Source organism: Podarcis filfolensis (assembly GCF_964270895.1).
Source record: "Podarcis filfolensis genome assembly, chromosome: 8".
NCBI lineage: Eukaryota > Metazoa > Chordata > Lepidosauria > Squamata > Lacertidae > Podarcis > Podarcis filfolensis.
Window position 1 is genome coordinate 82,738,287 of NC_139611.1, and position 23,717 is coordinate 82,762,003.

The window sequence follows — 23,717 nt, forward strand, 5'->3', positions numbered from 1 at the left end:
TGGAGTCATTTTCCATGCCCAGACTATCATTCCGCCCAGTTCTCTGCTAACAGACCGGCTTCTGATTTCCAGTCCCTCGCATCGCACAGCTGAGAAAACATTTCTGAAGCAAGACGGGGGGAAAAGGAGGGGATTTTGTCCCATCCCAAAATGCAAAGGCACTTCCTGGCTGCAGCTAAAAATTAATCATCTTTTTTGGGAGCCAAGGACAACCCAGATATACAAGCGACCCCACCAAGTAGAATGCATTGCAAGATTATATTTTATGTACCATGTTTCTATCTCAAACTTCCTCCACAGAGCTGCAGATGGCATAGATAGGAAGTGGGGGCACCTCTTTTTGCGGTAAATATTTATTTCTTAGAAGGTGAAATTTTAAACTGATTACCTGATTAATCAAATAAACAATCTAGGCCTACTTATAAGTCAGGTGACTCCTAGGTTGCGTGGAGGTTTTTTCACAGAATCAAGTGGTATATGAGTTTTACGAAAGATATAAAAAATAAATAAACGACATTAGTATATTTGGAAATAAGTTTATATATAGCTCCCGGTTATGTCACTTTGTTTCCTTGGGTACTAACAAGGTACCAGTATTTCAGTCAGAAAGTAAGCTGCGTATTCTACAAGGTTTGTTTTTTTGTTTGGTAATTTTAAGATGTCTGCTGTATTTATCCTCTTTTGTTAGTTACTTTGATTGTTTTGTGGTACGTATATTTTGGGAAGTGCGATTTGTATCGCATCCCTGCCCTGAGGCTTTTATGATGATGGGGAGATTGGAAATGTGCTTTATAACAAATGGGGGCACCTCATTCAGTTAGCTCGCTGGCTGAGTGGGGGTAGAGACCCCTGCCACCCGTATTCAACTCTGACACCCAACCACTTTGCTAGTTTAGTTTATTTGATTCTACTTTGGTTTATTTTTGTTTAGTTAGAAAAGAGCACGTAAAAGTACAAGTTTAAATCAATATTTAACGGTACAGTGGACGCTTGGGTTGCGAACGTGATCCGTGCGGGATGCACATTCGCAAGCCACAGCGTTCGCAAGCCACAGCTGCGCGTCTGCACACGCGCGGGTTGCGATTCGGCGTGATTTAGCACTTCTGTGCATGCGCAATCGCCGAAACCCGGAAGTAACCCATTCCGGTACTTCTGGGTTTCGGCGGTCCGTAACCTGAAAAAACGCAACCTTAAGTGTCTGTAACCCAAGATAAAGGTAAAGGGTCCCCTGACAATTAGGTCCAGTCGTGACCAACTCTGGGGTTGCGGCACTCATCTCGCTTTATTGGCCGAGGGAGCCGGCATACAGCTTCCAGGTCATGTGGCCAGCATGACTAAGCCGTTTCTGGCAAACCAGAGCAGCGCACTGAAACGCCGTTTACCTTCCCGCCGGAGCGGTACCTATTTATCTACTTGCACTTTGACGTACTTTCGAACTGCTAGGTTGGCAGGAGCAGGGACTGAGCAACAGGAGCTCACCCCGTTGCGGGGATTCAAACCACCAACCTTCTGATCGGAAAGTCCTAGGCTCTGTGGTTTAACCCATAGCGCCACCCGCATCCCTAGATATGACTGTATAATTATTTAAGGTTGTTGTTGTTATTATTATTATTATTATTATCATCATCATCACTATTACCTTTTCTTTGTACGTGTATTTAAGATTGTGTATGATATCATGGGCTTCAATTAATAACAATATAAAAGTGGGGGGAAAGGAAGTGGCCAATGAGGTGCCCTGAAGATGGACTACAACTCCCATCATCCCTGACCGGCTGCGGCCAATGGGAGTTGCACTCCAAAGCATTGGGAAGACTATACCTGTAGCACACCAAAATAGTTGTCCCTGCCCTGAACACTGTACAGCATTGCAAAGGATTATGGGAGAGACCCTGGGAGGCAACTGTCTTGGAGGGGCTTTTCTCGCCCGACATTTCGAGTCGCCACTCACCTTCCTCGCAGTTCCGGCCGTGGAATCCATCAGGACAAAGGCACTCGTACTCGTTCGGCTCGTTGTTTGCACAAGTGCCGCCGTTTTTGCACGGACGGTGAGACCCGCAGTAGTTCAGATCTGGGCAGGGAGGAAAGCTCAGGTGATTCCTTGGTTCCAGTGAGTTTGCATCTTTCCATCATGAGGTCCAGCGCCGAGGGCCTTCTGGCGGTTCCCACATTGCGAGAAGCAAAGCTACAGGGAACCAGGCAAAGGGCCTTCTCGGTAGTGGTGCCCGCCCTGTGGAATGCCCTCCCATCAGATGTCAAAGAGATAAACAACTACCTGACATTTAGAAGACATCTGAAGGCAGTCCTGTTCAGGGAAGTTTTTAATATGTGACATTTTAATGTATTTTTATCTTTGTTGGAAGCCGCCCAGAGTGGCTGAGGAACCCCAGCCAGATGGGCGGGGTACAAATAATAAATTATTATTATTATTATTATCATCGCTGTAAAGGTAAAGGGACCCCTGACCATTAGGTCCAGTCGTGGCCGACTCTGGGCTTGTGGCGCTCATCTCGCTTTACTGGCCGAGGGAGCCGGCGTACAGCTTCCGGGTCATGTGGCCAGCATGACTAAGCCACTTCTGGCGAACCAGAGCAGCGCACGGAAACGCCGTTTACCTTCCCGCTGGAGCGGTACCTATTTATCTACTTGCACTTTGATGTGCTTTCGAACTGCTAGGTTGGCAGGAGCAGGGACCGAGCAACGGGAGCTCACCCTGTCGCGGGGATTCGAACTGCCGACCTTCTGACTGGCAAGTCCTAGGCTCTGTGGTTTAACCCTCAGCGCCACCCGTGTCCCATATTGTGCTTTGATGTACTAAGTATCCCCCGTCTATTGGCACGTATGAAGGGCACTTCTAAGGCCTTGCTATCAATAACGTTTATGAAGGATTTGCTGGAGAGTACCAGCTTGTTTATCAGCAAAATGACAACTGCGTGCTTCAATTCTTCCTTAATATACCTGTTTCAGGTTCAGGACGCACACATATCTGGGTGTACCTCACACTAGGGATTGTCATGCTTTGGCTGCTGTGTTGCATAATTAGTTTAGAAAAACTAAAGAGAAGAAACCCCAATTTAACCTTGCCGCTCAGCAAATGGACCTCTGCTTCTTGGATCATCAGAGGTACAAGAAAAGTAGAAGAGGCCCATCCAGCAGAGAAAATGGCGACTCTCTTATCCCTGGGAATAAAAACTTCGCAATGTGTGGCTTCAGCGCAGAAGCTGCAGGATCTTGACCTCTCTGGGTCTTAGAAGTATTTATTGTTGGGGTTTTTTGTATCTTTAGTATATAGATCTTACTGTGGTTTATGTGGAAATTGTTCAGTTTGGTTGAGTATTTAATATTTAATGTATTGTTTATGACCAATTTTGTTATGTTGTAGTTACGTATTTTTTCATTTTCTAAGCTGCCTTGAGCATGGTTTAAACTGTGCAAAGGCGGCATACAAATAAAATTATTTATGTATGTATCTACTTGTTTGGGCCTGACTCTGCTCCCTTCCCTGGCTTACCATCGCCAGGCTTACTGGAGACAAATTTAGTGACCGATTTCCAAGTGCAACACAAAATAATTTAAAACAAAGGACCCTGTCAGTAGAACATGAAAAGCAAGGGCAAAGAACCCCAGAGGTTGAGTTCCACAAGAGTCATAGAGTAGCCTGGGGAAAATTCCAGACTGGCCAATTTCCAATAGAAGCCAAGCCTCTATTGCGCATGCTCCAAGTAGGGGGGGCTCACCTTTGTCACAGAGGATGCCCCCCCAGTTGGTCTCGCAGTCGCACTTCCAAGGCTCGGTGCAGCTGCCGTGAACGCAGCCTGGGAAAAGAATGCACTCGTCGCAGAGTTGACCGGTCCACCCGTAGTGGCACCTGGGAGGAGGAAGGGGAAAGCTCAGAGCTGGTGCAGCACAGTGGTTATGAGCGGGAGATGTGAGCCAGCCAGCCAGCTCGAGATGGCCTCGTCACGCAGTTACTGGCTTCATCGTTTTAAATGTATAATGCTAGTCTCACCCGAGAGCATCTTTTTTAAAAATACAGTGGTACCTCGGGTTAAGTACTTAATTCGTTCCGGAGGTCCGTACTTAACCTGAAACTGTTCTTAACAAGAAGCACCACTTTAGCTAATGGGGCCTCCCGCTGCCACCGCGCTGCCAGAGCACTATTTCTGTTCTCATCCTGAAGCTAAGTTCTTAACGTGAAGCACTATTTCTGGGATATCACTGTAAAGGTAAAGGGACCCCTGACCGTTAGGTCCAGTCGTGACCGACTCTGGGGCTGCGGCGCTCATCTCGCTTTACTGGCCGAGGGAGCCGGCGTACAGCTTCCGGGTCATGTGGCCAGCATGACTAAGCCGCTTCTGGAGAACCAGAGCAGAGCACAGAAACACTGTTCACCTTCCCGCCGGAGCGGTACCTATTTATCTACTTGCACTTTGACGTGCTTTCGAACTGCTAGGTTGGCAGGAGCAGGGGCTGAGTAACGGGAGCTCACCCCGTCATGGGGATTCGAACCACCGACCTTCTGATCGGCAAGCCCTAGGAACTGCCTCCCAGAATGGACTGGCTGATGCCATTTCTCTCTCTCTCTCTCTCTCTCTCTCTCCCTCCCTCCCTCCCTCCCTCCAAGTCCCTCAGAATCTACTGTTTTGAGTTAAGTCCTCTGGCACAACCCCCTGGCACGGGCAACCGAATAGACAGCTATGTTCTAGAAAAACAACTACCAGACTTTCCAAAGACATCTGAAGGCAGCCCTGTTTAGGGAAGCTTTTAATGTTTAACAGACCGTTGTATTTTAATATTTTGTTGGAAGCCGCCCAGAGTGGCTGGGGAAACCCAGCCAGATGGGCAGAGTATAAATAATAAATTCTTCTTATTATTCCTCGTTTACATCTGCCTCAGTTTCACACCCCTTCCATCTGCGGTCTTCCCCATGTCAAATTTTAGACTGTAAGTGCCTCGGGGCAAGGGACTGTTCTTTTGTCCTCATCATGCAGTGATGGCATTAATTAATAATAGAAGATGGGGTGAGTTTACTGCTTTTGGGCAGCTGTGCCCAAAGCAGCTTACAACAAACATTCGAAACATAAAAATACAGAGCACTGTGGGGGAAACAAATATACAAATTACAGAGCATGTCAGCAAATTCCTATACAGTCATACCCCCTAGTTACGTTCTTTCAGGTTACGCCCCGTGGTGACCCAGAAGTACCGGAAAGGGTTACTTCTGGGTTTCGCCGCTCGCGCATGTGCAGACGCGCAAAATGACGTCACGCGCATGCGCAGATGCACTGCTGCTGGTTGCACTCTTTTCATGTTGCGAACGGGCCTCCGGAACAGATCCCATTCGCAACCAGAGGTACCACTGTATAATTAACAACAACAACAACAACAACACATGCCATGTGGAACAGGGGAAAAAATGGCAGATACTTATTGTATTAAGGAATTGCACAGAGAGGAGGAGAGACAGAGACGTTTCAAACTTCCTCCCCTTTTCCTAACTCTAGAAGTCATTGGAGTTACACAATGACACTGACAATGACACTGGAGTTACACAATGAACAGGCGTGGTGTTAACCTCTGGGACTCACCGCCACAACACAGTGATGGGCACTAGCTAAGACGCCTTCAAAAGGGTGATAGGAAAAATCAGGCTCTTTCCAAGAAACATGGCGGGACTTCTACCTCCTACGCCAATGCAGAACAGCGACAACACCCTAAAGAATTGTGAGGGCCATCGCCTGTCCAGGGCGCTGAGAGGTGTTAGGAGACACACACACACCCCATTCCCCTCACAAAGCTACAATTCCCAGAGCGGTTTGACAACTCAGCCAGATGGGCGGGGTATAAATAATAAATTATTATTATTATTATTATTATAACCAATCCTTCTTCCCAGGGAACTCTGGGAATTGTAGCTCTCTCTGTGTGAGAGAGCTCCTGTCCACTCTCAGCACCCTGAACAAACTACAACTCCCAAGATCCCCTGGGGGAAGGCGTGTCTGTCTAAAGGAGGGTCACAGCGCTTGGAAACAGATGGTGTAAATGCACAGCTGTCAACTTTCCCCTTTTCTTGCGAGGAATCCTATTCGGAATAAGGGAATTTCCCTTTAAAAAGGGAAACGTTGACAGCTATGTGTAAATGTCGCATCGGGAACTTTCCGTGTTCCACGGAAACCCCATTTAGCTATCTTTGACACAGCCGTTGCTCGGTTTGGCTCCCCCCCAAGCTTGCCAAAAAAAAGCCTTCTTGCCCCACTGGGGCCATCGCGCTGGGCGGCCGGTCAAGATCCTGGCCCCTGCCCAGCCTTCCCAATCAGGGGCTGGGCCTCCTCGTAACCGCAATCGGTGCCGCACCCCATCCTTATCGGTCCTGGGATCCAAGGGTGACATCATTTTTTCCTGGCCGGGACCCAGAACTTCCTTCTCCTCCCAGCGGGGCTTGGCTGGCTGTTTCCTGCCCTAGGCCATTGCCCCGGCGTTGGAGAGGAGCTGCCGGGCTTCCACTTGCCGGGGCCGGCCAGGAAATCAGCTCCTTGTGGGCAAGGGGAGAATTTGGGAAGCAGGGAAAGGGGGAGAGGTAACTGTGTAATCCAATTTTACGCAGAGAAAACCCACATCCACACGGCACATTTAAAGCACTATGATACCACTTTAAACAGACATGGCTTCTCCCAAAGAATGCTGGGAAGTGTAGTAGGGCAGGGTATAAATAAAAGTTGTTGTTGTTGTTTATTATTATTATTATTATTATTATTCCAGTTACAGATAGGTAGCTGTGTTGGTCTGCCATAGTCAAAACAAAAAAAATTTTTTCCTTCCAGTAGCACCTTAAAGACCAACTAAGTAGTTCTTGGTATGAGCTTTCGTGTGCATGCACACTTCTTCAGATACAAAGACATTGGATTCTTATCTCATTATACATGACAAAGCCATTTTTCACCTTCTCACCCCTTGCTTTTTCCTGTAGACCTATTGCAGTCGTTAAGAGTCGTCAACAGGCTCATCACAGCTATCTGCCAATCACCCATTCCCACCACCCTTCTGAGTAATACCCCTCCCCACCTTCTCACTATATAGAAGGATCTGGCAACTTCTGTTTCAGTGTATTTGAAGAAGTGTGCATGCACACGAAAGCTCATACCAAGAACTACTTAGTTGGTCTTTAAGGTGCTACTGGAAGGAAAAATTTATTTTTATTTTTATTATTATTATTCCTCTCACAGTGCCACAATTCCCAGAGTTCTCTGGGAAAGAGGGGTTGGTGGTTAAACCACTCCAGAAGCCGTGGGTTGGGTCCGTGAGGTGAACTGGGGCCTCCTGGCGACTCTCAGCACCCTTGACAAACTACAACTCCCATAATTCTTTGGAAGGGGGAAGCCACTGCTACTACTGTTCCCAGGGTGTGTTGAACCACCCTGGGAACCATAGCTCTGTGAAGGGAATAGGGGTCTCCTATTCATGAAAGGAATGGCACGGGCTGCCCCTGTCCTAATGGACCAAGGCTAAAGTCTTCCCTTTCGTCTATAAAGCACTAAACAACTCAGGACCAGGTTATTTTAAGAGACCACCTTGCCCCCTCCCCAATAGCCCCACCTGGTGCCTGAGCTCAGCTGAGGGGGCCAGCCTGGCAGTGCCACGTAGCCAGTGGGAGCAGGGCCTTCACTGTGGTGTCACCCGCATTAGAGAACTCTGTCCCCGTGAGACAGGCACCTCCTGTTCTGTGCTTTTGAAAGCCTCTCTTTTTAATCACTCCTTCCCCAGCTGAATTGTTGTTTTTGGTTTGCGGCCAATACGATCTACAATGCAGGATTTGTATTATTACTATTTATTTATTATTTCTCATTAAATTTCTATACCGCCCTTCATCTGTAGATCACTTTTTTTAATTTTATTTACGATTTTCAGGTTTATACATTTCAGTAATTTTACAGTCATTTTAGTCAAAACTTCCCTCCCCCTCTTTCTGCGGTTCCTTACATTTATTTTAAATATCTTCTGCATATCCAAACTAACTCAATTTGTTCATTTATTCATCTGCTTTAAATATATACTCTTACGAAACTGCAGGTTAGTACAATAATCCTGCCAATGTTCTTATCTGTTTTACAATTTGTCTGCAAATATTCAATAAACCATTTCCATTCTTTTTTTAATAAAAAGTTTGTTATCTCGATTTCTTATTTTTCCGGTAAGCTGCGCCATTCATCCACACTCAGCTGTACATACTTGCATTCTCCAGGCTCATCGCAGGTCCCATGCATTTCGTGACAACCCGGCCGGCAAATGGCTGCAAGAAACACGAGCGGAGTTTATGTAAGCGTTGCAAATTCAGCCCAGGGCAGAGCGATGAATCATCACCATTACGATCTAATAAATTTATAAATCTAAAAGACAATCCAGATAATTAAATGCCACAGGCCTGGCAGAAAAGAAGTGATTTTGCCTGGCACACTGATGACGCCAGGTGAGTCTCTGTGAGAGAGAGTTTCCACAAGCAGGGAGCCACCACAGAAAAGGCCCTTTCCGGTGGTGCCACCCTCCGGACTTCTCATGAAGAATGATAATCAGATGATAATCGCAGGGTCTGGGACAGTTCCTTGGGGGAGAGGCATTGGGGTCCTTGAGGCATTGGGGTCCTGAGCTGCACCAGGCTTTATAGGTCAAAACAAGAAGTCAAATTTCCCAGATGTCTGCTCCAAAGGTAAGCATTTAAGAGCACTGAAACGCAAGGTGCTTCTGTTTCAAGGGACAGGTTCTATTAGATAAGAATGAAACTTCACAGCAAACACAGCTTAGGTCACTTGGAAAGAAGATATCTGAGCACTCCAAATCACCTGCCCAAGTACATGCACAGAAAATAGTAGAACTAGCTGAAACTGATCATTGCTAGCAGTGTTTGAAACTGAGATATGAAGGTAAAAGTAAAGGGGCCCCTGACCATTAGGTCCAGTTGTGACCGACTCTGGGGTTGCGGCGCTCATCTCGCTTTATTGGCTGAGGGAGCCGGCATACAGCTGGTCATGTGGCCAGCATGACTAAGCCGCTTCTGGCAAACCAGAGCAGCGCACGGAAACGCCGTTTACCTTCCTGCCGGAGTGGTACCTATTTATCTACTTGCACTTTGACGTGCTTTCGAACTGCTAGGTTGGCAGGAGCAGGGACTGAGCAACGGGAGCTCACCCCGTCGTGGGGATTCGAACCGCCGACCTTCTGATCGGCAAACCCAAGAGGCTCAGTGGTTTAACCCTCAACGCCACCCAAAAGCTAGGAGCTAAATGGCACCTTAAACCTAGGTTATGGGCACAACAGAATGTCTAGACGGGCTTTTTTTAATAACAGGAATACAGTGCTGAAAATGAATGAACTGCAGCTAAAAGATTATGTTCATTTTTCACATGGTCTAGTAGTTCCCCGCCCACCCCCCAAAATATGCTTATGAGGGTCTCCTCTCCAGTCTTCAGAGAGTAGCTGGAAGTGGGGAGGCAGAAAAAGGTCCTCCTTTTCTTCCGCTCTGTAGTTTTAATTTGAAATCTTAGGCACACTGCTGAGCTCAGAGCTCAAAAACTGCTGGCGCTCATTAAATTCCCTGTCGCTAAATGCGCCTAGAACAATGGGAGTTTTGAACGCTGGTTGCAAGGTGTTGCTGATTATTATTATTGCATAACTGTAAGTTTATTGTACAGTCTTAAAAAGCTGTCTAATTGTAGAAGGGACATGGCTGTGAGGGGGCCATGGGACCCTACACTTCTGAATTTGCCACTACACAAGTGTTTCCTAGTTCTGCTGGATCTTCTCAGCAGCCTTTGACACCATCGACCATAACATCCTTCTGGACCGTCTAGAGGGGCTGGGAGCTGGGGGCACTGTTATACAGTGGTTCTGCTCCTTCCTCCTGGGCCATGTTGAGAAAGTGGTGGAGGAGGATGAGTGTTCAGACCCCTGGGCTCTCACTTGTGGGGTGCCTCAGGGTTCCGTCCTCTCCCCCATGCTTTTTAACATCTATATGAAGCCACTGGGAGAGATCATCAGGGGGTTTAGGCTGGGTGTTCATCAATATGCGGATGATACCCAGCTCTACCTCTCTTTCAAATCGGAACCAGTGAAGGCAGTGAAGGTCCTGTGTGAGTGCCTGGAGACGGTTGGAGGGTGGATGGCGGCTAACAGATTGAGGTTGAATCCTGACAAGACAGAAGTACTGTTTTGGTGGGACAGGAGGCGGGCGGGTGTGGAGGACTCCCTGGTCCTGAATGGGGTAACTGTGCCCCTGAAGGACCAGGTGCGCAGCCTGGGAGTCATTTTGGACTCACAGCTGTCCATGGAGGCGCAGGTCAATTCTGTGTCCAGGGCAGCTGTTTATCAGCTCCATTTGGTACGCAGGCTGAAACCCTACCTGCCCACAGACTGTCTCGCCAGAGTGGTGCATGCTCTGGTTATCTCTCACTTGGACTACTGCAATACGCTCTATGTGGGGCTACCTTTGAAGGTGACCCGAAAACTACAACTAATCCAGAATGCAGCAGCTAGACTGGTGACTGGGAGCAGCCGCCGAGACCATATAACACTGGTCTTGAAAGACCTACACTGGCTCCCAGTATGTTTCCAAGCACAACGCAAAATGTTGGTGCTGACCTTTAAAGCCCTAAACGGCCTTGGTCCAATATACCTGAAGGAGCGTCTCCACCCCTATCGTTCTGCCCGGACACTGAGGTCCAGCTCCGAGGGCCTTCTGGCGGTTCCCTCACTACGAGAAGCCAAGTTACAGGGAACCAGGCAGAGGGCCTTCTCGGTAGTGGCGCCCGCCCTGTGGAACGCCCTCCCACCAGATGTCAAAGAGAAAAATAACTACCAAACTTTTAGAAGACATCTGAAGGCAGCCCTGTTTAGGGAAGCTTTTAATGTTTAATAGGTTATTGTATTTTAGTGTTTTGTTGGAAGCTGCCCAGAGTGGCTGGGGAAAACCAGCCAGATGGGCGGGGTATAAATAATAAATTATTATTATTATTATTAATGAATCAATGAATCAATGAAGGGGCTGGGTAGGATCGAAGCAGAGCCTCAGGTTCTCTTTCCCAGATTTGTGGATGTGTAACAAAGCTTCACTACTGACAGGAGGCCAGGATGGAAAATGGCACCCGGTGCAGGACTCCTGGGTTCTCTCCCCGCCCTCCCTCGGTCCAATGCAGCCCCTTCTTCCTCTCCTCCGCCCCACGCCAGCCGGACGTCCCGGGACATACCCCGTTTACATTCGTCTCCCGTCCAGCCGTCCAGACAGACCTTGTTGCCCGCAGCGTCGCAGCTGTGGTGCCCGAAGAAATCGTCGCGGGGCCGGCACAGGAAGTTGCAGGCCGGGCCGTAGTAATGCTCTTGGCAGCGCACCCGCACCCGGTACTCCAGCGAGGTGCTGCGCCCGTGATGCCACAGGTCCTGCCAGCCTTCGCCAGGGTTCAGCATTCCCGAACGGGTCACCCGCTCCATTAGCTGCCCTCCGCCTGGAAGGAGAGGGCGAGAAAGGCAAGGGGGCGGGAGAGGAGACTCACTGCATCACCCGGCGAATTTCCGAAAACAGAGGCAGAGGTGGAGGAGCCAAAACTGCCTGGGTGCATCAGAAGAGAGGAAGCTAACTTGCAGCCAGTCAGGCCACTGGTCCACCAAGCTTAATAATAATAATAATAATAATAATAATAATAATAATAATAAATTTTATTTATATCCCGCCCTCCCCAGCCGAAGCCGGGCTCAGGGCGGCTAGCAACAATAAAATAGTGCAACATTCTAAAAACATTTCATTATAAAAATTAATTAAAATCCAATTGATGGCAACCATTAAGCTTAAGTTCTGTAAAGATTGCCAAAGGAGGGGGTCAGACTGTGCCCTGGCCAAAGGCCTGGTGGAACAGCTCCGTCTTGCAGGCCCTGCGGAAAGATGTCAAGTCCCGCAGGGCCCTAGTCTCTTGTGACAGCACGTTCCACCAGATTGGAGCCGCAGCCGAAAAAGCCCTGGCTCTAGTTGAGGCCAGCCTAACCTCTCTGTGGCCCGGGACCTTCAGGATGTTTTTGTTTGAAGACCGTAAGGTCCTCTGTGGGACATACCAGGAGAGGTGGTCCCGTAGGTACAAGGGTCCTAGGCCGTATAGGGCTTTAAATGTTAAAACCAGCACCTTGAACCTGATCCTGTACTCCACCGGGAGCCAGTGCAGCTGGTATAGCACTGGGTGAATGTGATCCCGCGGCAAGGACCCCGTAAGGAGTCTCGCCGCGGCATTCTGCGCCCGCTGGAGTTTCTGGGTCAGTCTCAAGGGCAGCTCCACGTAGAGCGAATGGGGCAATACGCTCTGCACTGGCCGGCAGTGGCTCTCCAAGCTGCCAAGTAGGGGGCATTCGCATCCCTACCTGGAGCGGCTGCCGGGGATAAAAATCAGGACCTTTTCCACAAAAAACAAGAGATTTACCACCCTGCTACAGTCCTGCACCTGGACAGCACTGCAAATGGGCCCGCACAAGTTACCAGTCCACAATAAGGTCCGTGTGGCAGCCTGCCCGTGAGTCATTTGCGGAGTGGCAAACGCATAAAAGGAACCCAAAACTATATTCATCCGGTTTTGCAGAAGCTTCCTTGCCTCTGTGCCTCCACCACATTGGTGGATTGTCCTCCACCAGGGCCAGGGCCTTCTCAGTGATGGCTCCGACCTGGTGGAATGCTCTGTCCCATGAGACCAAGACCCTGAAGGATTTAACTTCCTTCTGCAGGGCCTGTAAGACAGAGCTATTCCACCTGGCTTTCAATCTGAACTTAGCCTGATCTTTTATTCCCCTTCCTTCCCTCCTCTGCCCCTTTTTATGAAGATTACCCGCTCTGGGATCCCACAGCTAATTCTCCCCTGGTCTCCTCGCTGGCCCAAATAGGACTAATTTAGCCAGCTAGCCCTGGTGATCATCTAATGTTTATTGGATGGATTTCCCCCCTAAATTGATTTTTGAATTCTGAATTTATTGTTATTCCCGTTTTATACTGTATTTTATGCTGTTTTTTGTTGCATCAATTAAGTGTTTTGAATTTGTTGTTAGCCGCCCTGAGCCCGGTTTTCTGAACTGAGAAGGGCGGGGTATAAATAAAAAAATATTATTATTATTATTATTATTATTATTATTATTATTAGACAACTAAGGAGCTCTGCTGGATCAGATGAAAGGCAGTTCACCTAGACCTCCATCATGGGCAGTGAGGTAGCCCTAGGAAACCCACAAGCAAGCAGGGTTTGAAGGCAAGAGACCTCCTTTGCTGCAACTGATATTCAGGGGTAGACTGCTCTGAACATAGCTGTCAACTTACAGATTTGAAAATAAGGGACCCGCAGCCTCGAAAATAAGGGATCAGCAGCCAAAATAAGGGATCAACAATTACTTTGATAAAATACATATTTTGTTGTGTGCAAATGGCTTTAGATACCTATTAGGTCCATAAATTACCATATAGCACATATTCAACACAAAAAAACAGCAACAATTTGTTATTGACAAAGGACAGTTGGACACAGAAAGGGCCCCATTACCTTCAGTAGCTTATTTAAGGGACATCATCAATAAGGGACAGCAGCGGGACATGGCGCTGGGATAAGGGACTGTCCCACCAAATAAGGGACGCTTGACAGCTATGGCTCTGAACATGGAGGGTCTCAAATCCTAACCATGTCCCTGTCCGGAATCCCACCCTGCTGGCTCCCGCAGGTGAGAGAGCAGCTCCTTACCTTGGCTGGTGACGTCAGATGCATTGGCGGCATCCCAGGCCTCCAGAACCAGAGAGTACGATCGCTAGAAGGAACGAGGCATTTGGTTACGGGAGTTTTTCATCCTGGGACACCATACATGTAAAGCACCATGATCCCAATTTAAACAGCCACGGCTCCCCCCCAGCCCCAAAAAAGCCTAGGAGTTGTAGTTTGTTAAGGGCGATCTGACCTTTGCTATAAAGGACTGATTATTTTTCTTTTTGTAGGAACATGCCAACCAGTGGCACAGAACTGGAAATCATTCTGTTTTTCTCGTTGGAAACAGAATGTATGGTCAACAGCGGAATCAGGAAAAACTGGCAAAGAGATTGCATGCGTTGAATAATGCAAATGCTGGAAAGGATTCTGATGAAATATAGCATCATTTTATAAAACATTTTACTGAAGAATGGAAACCACCGAAATCACAGACTGGACTTCAGCAAACTTAAATAGACTGATCCATCCTGGAGGGGGATAAAGAAGGATTTTGCTTCTGTATTTTTCCTTTTTTTTTTCTTTTTAATTGTTGTTATACAATGGAAATAAATAAAACTATATTTTATTTTTTTTAAAAGGGGTGCTGAGAGTCATTGGACACCTCTAATCCCCCTCACTTGTTGCTTAGTCGTTTAATCGTGTCCGACTCTTCGTGATTCTCCTCACAGATTCCCAAAATTCCCTGAGAAGAGAGATGGATTGTAAAACCACGCTGGGAACTGTAGGTCTGTGAGGGGAACTGTGGCCTCCTGACATCTCTCAGCACCCTTCACAAACTATAGCTCCCAGAATTCCTTGGGGGGGGGCCATGATGGTTTTAAGTGCTATCACGGTGCTTTAAATGAATGTGGCATGGTACTGGCATGCCCCATTTGCCAGAAGCTGTGAAGAGGGTGGAGAAGGGGCTCTCTCTCCAGCAGCCATCCCAGTAGGGCCAGCCAAAGACCTTTTGCTGAACAAGGTGTTAACGGAGAAATCTGAGGGCTCCCTTGGACAAAAAACAAGGACACCAGCCAGGAATACCAGAGCAAAACAGCAGCCAGTAGGCTTGGTCTTGATTGAAGACCGGCGCGACAGGACTCCCACCTGCCACAAGGTGGAACAAGATGGAATCCCCGAACAAAAGAGCCCCCAAACTTTTATTAGCTGCTAATCCCCATGTTACACCCTCCCCAAACTACATCACTCATACATCACGGTTACATCATGAAAGGGGAGGTCTGGTGGCAGTAATCTGAGCATCCTGGACCCTGCTCCATGGTTCCCCTTGCCCTCCACCAAACACCCATCAAGTGAAGCAAAAGAGATATTTACATTTCCCAGCCAAGTTAATCACACCCTTTTGTCTTCATCTGGGTTTGTTATTTCTGGAATGGCTACCTGTCTGGCACTCAGGTATCAGGATGCCAGGGATTATCACTCAGGCAGAGGGGCTGCTGAGTAGCTGAGCTCACATGTCTAGATGAATTTCTGAAGTTTTCCCAGTGACCCAGTGCATAGATGCATTTATCAGTGAATTGTTACTTTTGGTATGGTGCAGCAAAGACCCTTTGAATAGATAGGAAGAAACTGTGATGGGGTGTTTTGTGGGGACAAATCACAAAAGTCACAAAAGCGATTGTGCTGGTTTTGGTAGTGGGCTGCATGTGCATGATATCTGCTGGAGGGGCAACCCCCCAAAAAAACCTATACATAAATTTCTGCAACAAAGGTGAATGACAAAATGGCGGCCACAACGTCTACCCCATTCCACATACAGAAGCCAACTGGGCAGGCCACCAAATCTTAATCCAACACTGGTGACAGGACAGTGTGCTCCACAACATCTGAGGCGCAAATTTAGGGGCAAGGCAGCAACATGCCCAGTCCTCCAACAGAGGGGCCTGTTACTCCCCACATCCCAAGCATTTTGCCGCCTGAGGCAGTGACCTCATTTTGCCTAATGGTAGGGCCGGCTCCACATACCAGGAAGTAAAGCAGGGCTGCCATTTTTCTGGAATTTCCTGGACATAGCCAGGATTCGCCCATCAAAAATGGTGTCCAGGTGGTATTTTATACCACCCTAGACCCGATTTCGTAAATCATTTTAAATGTCCGGGGAAACCTGCCCATATTGGAGGTGTACATTTTTTTGGCAATTTTCCTTAAAAATAGTTTTAAAACTTCTTCTTTGCAAAAAATAAACTCAAGAGCTTTGGCCAAGAAGGAAGCTCAACAATTTTTGTGTTCTGGTTTTCATTTTTTGAAATATGGCAACCCTAAAATAAAGGAAATACCAGGTTCAGTGTCCTTGTATTAATTTACCAAGCCCTGCACCCTCAAATCCCAGCTCGATCACTGAGATCAACTGCAGGAACATCGTTCGTTGTTTCCCGAGTTGGTGAGGCTTATTTGACAATGACAAAAAAAACCCAAGCCTTTAGTTTCTCCAGCCCGGTCCTATGGAACTCTCTGCCACTAGAGATTCAGCAAGCCTCTTCTCTTTCAACTTTTGAACTCCAGCTGAAAACTCTTCCAGGCCTATGCAGGCAATTCACAGAATGCATTTTCATCCGTTTATTTAATATACAGCAGAACCATCATTTTCAAAATAGCCCCCATCAAAGCCTGGTGAATCTGGAACTAGACTTGGATGATCTGATAACGTCAATCGTCTTCACTTGGACTTTGTTATTATTTTAACTCGCGCACAAAGTACTCATTCCTCGTGGCTATTTGACAGTTTCGTTTTTCATCTTTTAATTTCCATCCATCGTTATAAAATGAAATAGTAATTACTAAAGCAGGGTTGAGCAGTAAACGCGCTTTCACTTTGAAGTAAATGATTCTTTACCGGTGCAACCCCTCCAGTTCATATGCAGTTCATTAGGAATGTATTGTGATTTTATGTGTGAATCACCCTGAGACCTACAGATTAACAACAACAACAACAACTTTACCCTCCCCCCCAAAAAAAAGCCCTTAACAAAATACAACTACCAGGACTCTTTGGATAAAGGGCTATGTACAAATATAATAATAATAATAACTTCATCCAAAAAGGATACGTTTTCCCACAACGCTTAGCTGATTCCCGATTTTAACTTTTTTAAAAGATTGCTTTTATTGTACGGCTTCTATGTACATTTGTTGTAAACCACTCTGGTGTTGTTGTTTTTTTTGCAAATAAACAAATATTTCATAATATTTATAAATATTTTTATAAATAAAATTTCGGATCTGGGTGGGGCAGATGGCTGCACCCATTTTAGGGAGGTGGAAACTGAGGCACACGAAAGAGAAGAAAGGATCGGTGGACAGAATCCAGGAGTCCGGGTTCCCAAAATCCCAACGCATGCACACACGGTCCATTCCAACTCTATGACATACCCCTTTCGCACATTACAAAATTCTCCCAACACTTCATCTGCACTTGGGGAGATCTGGAGACAAACAAGAGAACGTCTCCCTGGCTCTGAGCTGTAGCCCTCGGACACCACTCCCTCAACCACCACTAGAACTCCAAAGCTGGGAAGAGTGCTCAAGAGAGATTGGCAAGGTTCCTTGCAAATTCCTTCTGCCCACACAAAGATCTAGTTTTGGCACAGAGAGAGACAGAAAAGGAAAGGGAGAGTCGCAAGCCCTGATCGCCCCCACAGCTCCCCTTTCGGGGAAACCCAGCTTTGCTCGCAGGTAGGGCAGATGGAATATGTTCACACAGGAATTCGGATCTGAAATTGGATCGGATCTGTCGAAACAGAGTTCGAGGTGGGGGGGCACTCTACAGAAAGCCAACCCAAACCGTGACTTGGAAATGCGTCTCGTGAGATTTCCCACGTTTGAGAAACCTGATAGATGCAAGGAAACAATGAGGGTTGTGGTCAACACGACTCCTACTCAGAGTAGACCCTCCGGTAAAGGTAAAGGGACCTCTGACCATTAGGTCCAGTCATGGCCGACTCTGGGGTTGCGGCGCTCATCTCGCTTTATTGGCCGAGGGAGCCGGCGTACAACTTCCGGGTCATGTGGCCAGCATGACTAAGCCGCTTCTGGCGAACCAGAGCAGCGCACGGAAACGCCGTTTACCTTCCTGCCAGAGCGGTACCTATTTATCTACTAGGTCTGGTGTGCTTTCGAACTGCTAGGTTGGCAGGAGCAGGGACCGAGCAACGGGAGCTCACCCCGTCGCGGGGATTCGAACCGCCGACCTTCTGATCTGCAAGTCCTAGGCTCTGTGGTTTAACCCACAGCGCCACCCGCGTCCCATGGAATTAATGTAGGTCCATTCAATTCAGTGGGGGGGTCTACTCTGGCTCGACAGAACCCCGAGGACCTGCTCCCCAAAATTTAGAATATTCTTCAGATGCATTGCATCAAATGGGAGCGAAGGGCCTGCATATTCCTTAAGCAGCCAGGAACGATCTACCGTATTTTCCCACGTATAAGACTAGGGTGTTTTCTTTAAAAATTCGTTTTCATATTTGCCCTCATCTTATACATGGGTAGCGCAAGGGGGGGACATTTGGTTGCAGCCGTGAGCAGGAGATTTTCTGTGGCGATGGGGCGGGTGATTGGTGGGTCTGTGAAGGGCTGTTCGCGATTGGCTGTCTCTGTGGCAATAACGCGGTTGATTGGCGGCTGTGGGTCTTTGTGATCGTTAGCGGCGGGAGAGCGATTTTCCGCAATTCCACCCCCAAAAACAGCTCAACGACTCTGCCGGCGATGGGACAGATGGGAGATGGATTTAGCAATGCATGTGGGTGAGTGATTTTTTGCAACCCCCCCTAAAAAAAGCTCAACAGCTCTGTGTCATCTCCCCCCCCCCCATTTTCTTAAATTGGAGTCCCTAAAATAGGGGTAGTCTTATACACGGAAGCGTCTTATTGACGGAAAAGTATGGTAGTCTTTTCTGCTCCAGAGAGCCCCTGTGAACTTGGGAAAGTCAGAGCCTCAGTTTTGCCATCTGTGAAAGGGGAGCACCAGCAGCCTGCCTCACAGGGTTGTTGTGAGGGCAACCAGCTCTGAGCTTGTTCTCCAGAAACTGGTACTTCAAAGAAGCCTGTCTCTGATCTTGGAAGCGTGGCACAATGCACTCCTTGGAGGTTTCTAAGCAGAGGTTGGACGGCCATCTGTCATGGATGCTTTAGTTGAGATTCCTGCATTGCAGGGGGTTGGTCTAGATGACCCTCGGGTCCCTTCCAATACAATTCTGAGATTCTATAAGTCCTCATTCTCTGCAACCCTAACCCCACCTGCTCAGGTGGCAGCCCCACTGAAGTCAGTGGGATGTACTGAGTAGGACTGCCCCATAAGTTTAAATGCAGGTAACTGCAAGAACCACCTCTGACTTTCCAAAGACATTTGAAGGCAGCCTTGTAATAGAATACAGTGGTACCTTGTTAAGTACTTAATTCGTTCTGGAGGTCCGTTCTTAACCTGAAACTGTTCTTAACCTGAAGCACCACTTTAGCTAATGGGGCCTCCCGCTGCCGCTCTGCCACCGGAGTACGGTTTCTGTTCTTATCCTGAAGCAAAGTTCTTAACCTGAAGCACTATTTCTGGGTTAGCGGAGTCTGTAACCTGAAGCGTCTGTAACCTGAAGCGTCTGTAACCCGAGGTACCACTATATTAATAATAATAATAATAATAATTCCAACAAAAATTAAAAATACATTAAAATGTCACACATTAAAAACTTCCCTTCCCTTGTATTGAGAAGTTTGTAATGCTTGGTGTTTAAGTTGTGTATTTATATTATGTTGGAAGCTGCCCTGAGTGGCTGGAGAAACCCAGTCAGATGGGTAGGGTATAAATCAGGGGTCATCAACCTTTTTCAGGCGTGGGCTAGTCCACCGTCCCTCAGACCATGTGGGGGGCCAGACTATATTTGGGGGGGCAGTGAATGAATGAATTCCTATGCCCCACAAATAAACCCAGAGATGCATTTTAAATAAAAGGACACATTCTACTACTACTACTACTACTACTACTACTAATAATAATAATAATAATAATAATAATAATAATAATAATAATAATTTATTATTTATACCCCACCCATCTGGCTGAGTTTCCCCAGCCACTCTGGGCGACTTCCAACAGAATGTTAAAAACACAATAAAACATCAAACATTAAAAACTTCCCAAAACAGGGCTGCCTTCAGATGTCTTCTAAAAGTTTGGTAGTTGTTTATCTCTTTGACATCTGATGGGAGGGCGTTCCACAGGGTGGGCACCACTACCGAGAAGGCCCTCTGTCTGGTTCCCTGTAGCTTTGCTTCTCGCAGTGAGGGAACCGCCAGAAGGCCCTTGGCGCTGGACCTCATTGTCTGGGCTGAACTATGGGGGTGGAGACACTTCTTCAGGTATACAGGACCGAGGCCGTTTAGGGCTTTAAAGGTCAGCACCAACACTTTGAATTGTGCTCGGAAACATACTGGGAGCCAATGTAGGTTATGTGGTCCCGGCGGCCACTCCCAGTCACCAGTCTAGCTGCCGCATTCTGGATTAGTTGTAGTTTCCAGGTCACCTTCAAAGGTAGCCCCACGTAGAGCGCATGGCAGTAGTCCAAGCAGGAGATAACCAGAGCATGCACTACTCTGGAAAGGCAGTCTGCGGGCAGGTAGGGTCTCATCCGGCGTACCAGATGGAGCTGATGAACAGCTGCCCTAGATACAGAATTGACCTGCGCCTCCATGGACAGCTGTGAGTCCAAAATGACTCCCAGGCTGTGCACCTGGTCCTTCAGGGGCACAGTTACCCCATTCAGGACCAGGGAGTCCCCCACACCAGCCCGCCCCCTGTCCCCCCAAAACAGTACTTCTGTATTATCAGGATTCAACCTCATGTAAAAATACGCTGATTCCCGGACCGTCCGCGGACCGGATTGAGAAGGTGCTTGGGCCACATCCGGCCCCCGGGCCTTAGGTTGCCTACCCCTGGTATAAATAATAATAATTATTATTATTATTCCACTATTTTACCCCATTTTCTCTGTGTCGTTCCCGGCCCCTGCTTTCTCATTCTTTGCAAAACGCCACGTTTGCAGACGGCTCTGTTGCTACTCTTTATTTATTACCCTACGAAACATTTGAATATTTAAATGCATACCATCGTACGATCCATTTAAATGAATGCATTCCTATTTATTAAATGCAATTAGAACTTTTCAGTGCTCAGCACAGTCTCGGCTCCGGCTTACTGGAATCCTTGGGAGCGAGTGTGCGCGTGTTTGTGTGTGCAGAGTCGAACCCAAGACCTAGCTGTTGGCCTCAGGCTGTGAGCCAGTTGGTTAGGTTTCAGCTCGCTGGCCTGGGACCTGACAGAGCAGGTCAGCACGGGGAGAAACATCTAACAAAAACCACCCAGGGCATTGTTGTTGTGTTTCCATCTCCTGCCCGCCAGCCAAGCCAGTGCTCAGAGATGCTGAAAGTTGTAGTCCCATAAAATCCGTGGGGCCACCTCCCTGCTCTCCATGTGTTTCTGTTTCCCAGGGACAGTCCTGAGTTAACAGAAGCCATCCCAGTTTCTGATTTGATCCCAAAATGTCCCGCTTTTCCTTGTTTGTTGTTGTTGTTTAGTCGTTTAGTCGTGTCCGACTCCTCGTGACCCCCTGGACCAGAGCACGCCAGGCCCTCCTGTCTTCCACTGCCTCCCGCAGTTTGGTCAATCTCATGCTGGGAGCTTCGAGAACACTGTCCAACCATCTTGTCCTCTGCCATCCCCTTCTCCTTGTGCCCTCCATCTTTTCCAACATCAGGGTCTTTTCCAGGGAGTCTTCTCTTCTCATGAGGTGGCCAAAGTATTGGAGCCTCAGCTTCAGGATCTGTCCTTCCAGTGAGCACTCAGGGCTGATTTCCTTAAGAATGGATACGTTTGATCTTCTTGCAGTCCATGGGACTCTCAAGAGTCTCCTCCAGCACCAGAATTCAAAAGCATCAATTCTTCAGCGATCAGCCTTCTTTATGGTCCAGCTCTCACTTCCATACATCACTACGGGGAAAGCCATAGCTTTTACTATACGGACCTTTGTTGGCAAGGTGATGTCTCTACTTTTTAGAGACATCACCTTGCTTTTCCTTAGGCTGTCCCTATTTTCAGCGAAGAAATGTTGGAGAGTATAGAGTCATGCGATCCCTGAGCCAAGGAGATAAGTAAATATACAACCTTTAGAACACGCATCCCCAACCTTCGGCCCTCCAGATGTTGTTGCCTACAACTCCCATGATCCCTCGCTAACAGGACAGGTGGTCAGGGATGATGGGAATTGTAGTCCAAAACATCTGGAGGGCCGAAGGTTGGGGACGCCTGCTTTGGAAGATATCTGAAAGCAGCCCTGCATGGGGAAGTTGTTTAATGTTTTATTATGCTTTATATATGTTGGAAGCGGTCCAGAATGGCAGGGCCACCCAGTCAGATGGGCGGCGTATAAATAATAATAAAAATATTATTATTATTATTATTATTATTATTATTATTATTATTATGGAGTAGGATGTCCCTTTTTTTTAACCCGAGGAAATTTGGGGGGGCTTGGACTCTTAGAACGTAAGAGCCAATGGCCCATCTCATCCAGAATCCTGTTCTCACACCAGCTTGTTGGAAACCAGCAATCAGCATTCAGAATTCGAACTGAAGATTCGAACCAGCAACTTTGATGCCTCTGACTGTGGCGGCAGGAGAGAGAGCCATCGTGGCTAGAAGCCATCACAGGCTTCTCATCCAGCCCTCTTTTAAAGCCACCCAAGTCGGTGGCATCGCAGTCTCTGGTGACAGTAAGTTCCACAGTCTATGCGCTGGATGAAGAAGTCCTTTCTTGTATCTCCGGCTCGCTGGACGTCCACCAGTTCCAGAAAAACTTTCCTCTGTCCCGCCTGGTTTTATAAACTTCCACCCCCTCGCCTGTTCTCTAAACTCTTCTCGCTTCCTTTCCGCTGGGGCTGTTGGGAGAACTGGGGTCTGAGCCAACCTCCTCACCGCTGAGCTGGCAGAAAAATCAGCAGGAAGGTTTTCCGAGCCACAAGGTGTGATTTCCTGGAACTCAAGGCAGACAAAAGAAAGTCCTTCTGCAGCCAAGAGTGTGGTTAAACTATGGAACTCCCTCCCACTAGAGGCAAAGATGGCCTTGGATGGCTTTGAAAGAGGATCAGGGAAATTCGCAGAGGATAAGGCTATGCATGGCTTGTCCTACCTCCTCTGTAAAGGGCTCCCTGCATGCCAGGCACTGGGAGTCATTTTCTAATGTTCTGTGGGTGTGTTATGAAATAAAGGTTTTAACCTTAAATTGAATCTGGACACCGCCCCCACCCAGTTTAAACCCCCCACATGCTAAATCCAAACACTCAGTGTTAGGCCACATTCGCAATGTACATATAAAGCACTCTGATCCCACTCTAAAGAGTCATGGCTTCCCCCAAAGGATTCTGGGAGCTGTAGTTTAATAATAATAATAATAATCAGTGCTGTTTTTCTAGAAAAAATAGGTGCCAAAACACTTTACTTATAACGGCAATGGAGTCCACCTGAGAGGTGCTGGAACTGAGTTCCAGCTGAAAAAAAGCCCTGATGATGATGATGATAATAATAATAATAATAATAATAATAATAATAATTTATTTATACCCCGCCCATCTGGCTTTGTTTCCACGGCCACTCTGGGCGGCTTCCAACAAAATATTAAAATACAATAACCTATTAAACATTAAAAGCTTCCCTAAACAGGGGTGCCTTCAGATGTCTTCTAAAAATCTGCTGGTTGTTTTCTCTTTGACATCTGATGGGAGGGCGTTCCACAGGGCGGGTGCCACCACCGAGAAGGCCCTCTGCCTGGTTCCCTGTAACTTGGCTTCTCACAGTGAGGGAACCGCCAGAAGGCCCTTGGCGCTGGACCTCAGTGTCTGGGCAGATGTTGTTGATGATAATTTTATTATTTCTTGCCACCCATCCGAATAGGCTGCCCCCAGCCACTGTGGG

At 47.5% G+C, this 23,717-nt stretch overlaps 1 protein-coding gene across 1 annotated transcript in view; it reads right to left on the reverse strand.

Annotated features, from left to right (window-relative positions):
• Positions 1-23,717, reverse strand: part of LOC310768107 (uncharacterized protein) — a gene marked incomplete at its 5' end in the record, with an annotated part of 57,390 nt that overhangs the window by 20,884 nt on the left and 12,789 nt on the right. The window contains 5 exons of the mRNA XM_083625817.1: positions 1,952-2,071; positions 3,738-3,868; positions 8,227-8,287; positions 11,235-11,489; positions 13,746-13,809. Of these exons, the coding sequence (XP_083481943.1) occupies positions 1,952-2,071; positions 3,738-3,868; positions 8,227-8,287; positions 11,235-11,489; positions 13,746-13,809 (631 nt within the window). The remainder of the gene's footprint in view (positions 1-1,951; positions 2,072-3,737; positions 3,869-8,226; positions 8,288-11,234; positions 11,490-13,745; positions 13,810-23,717) is intronic.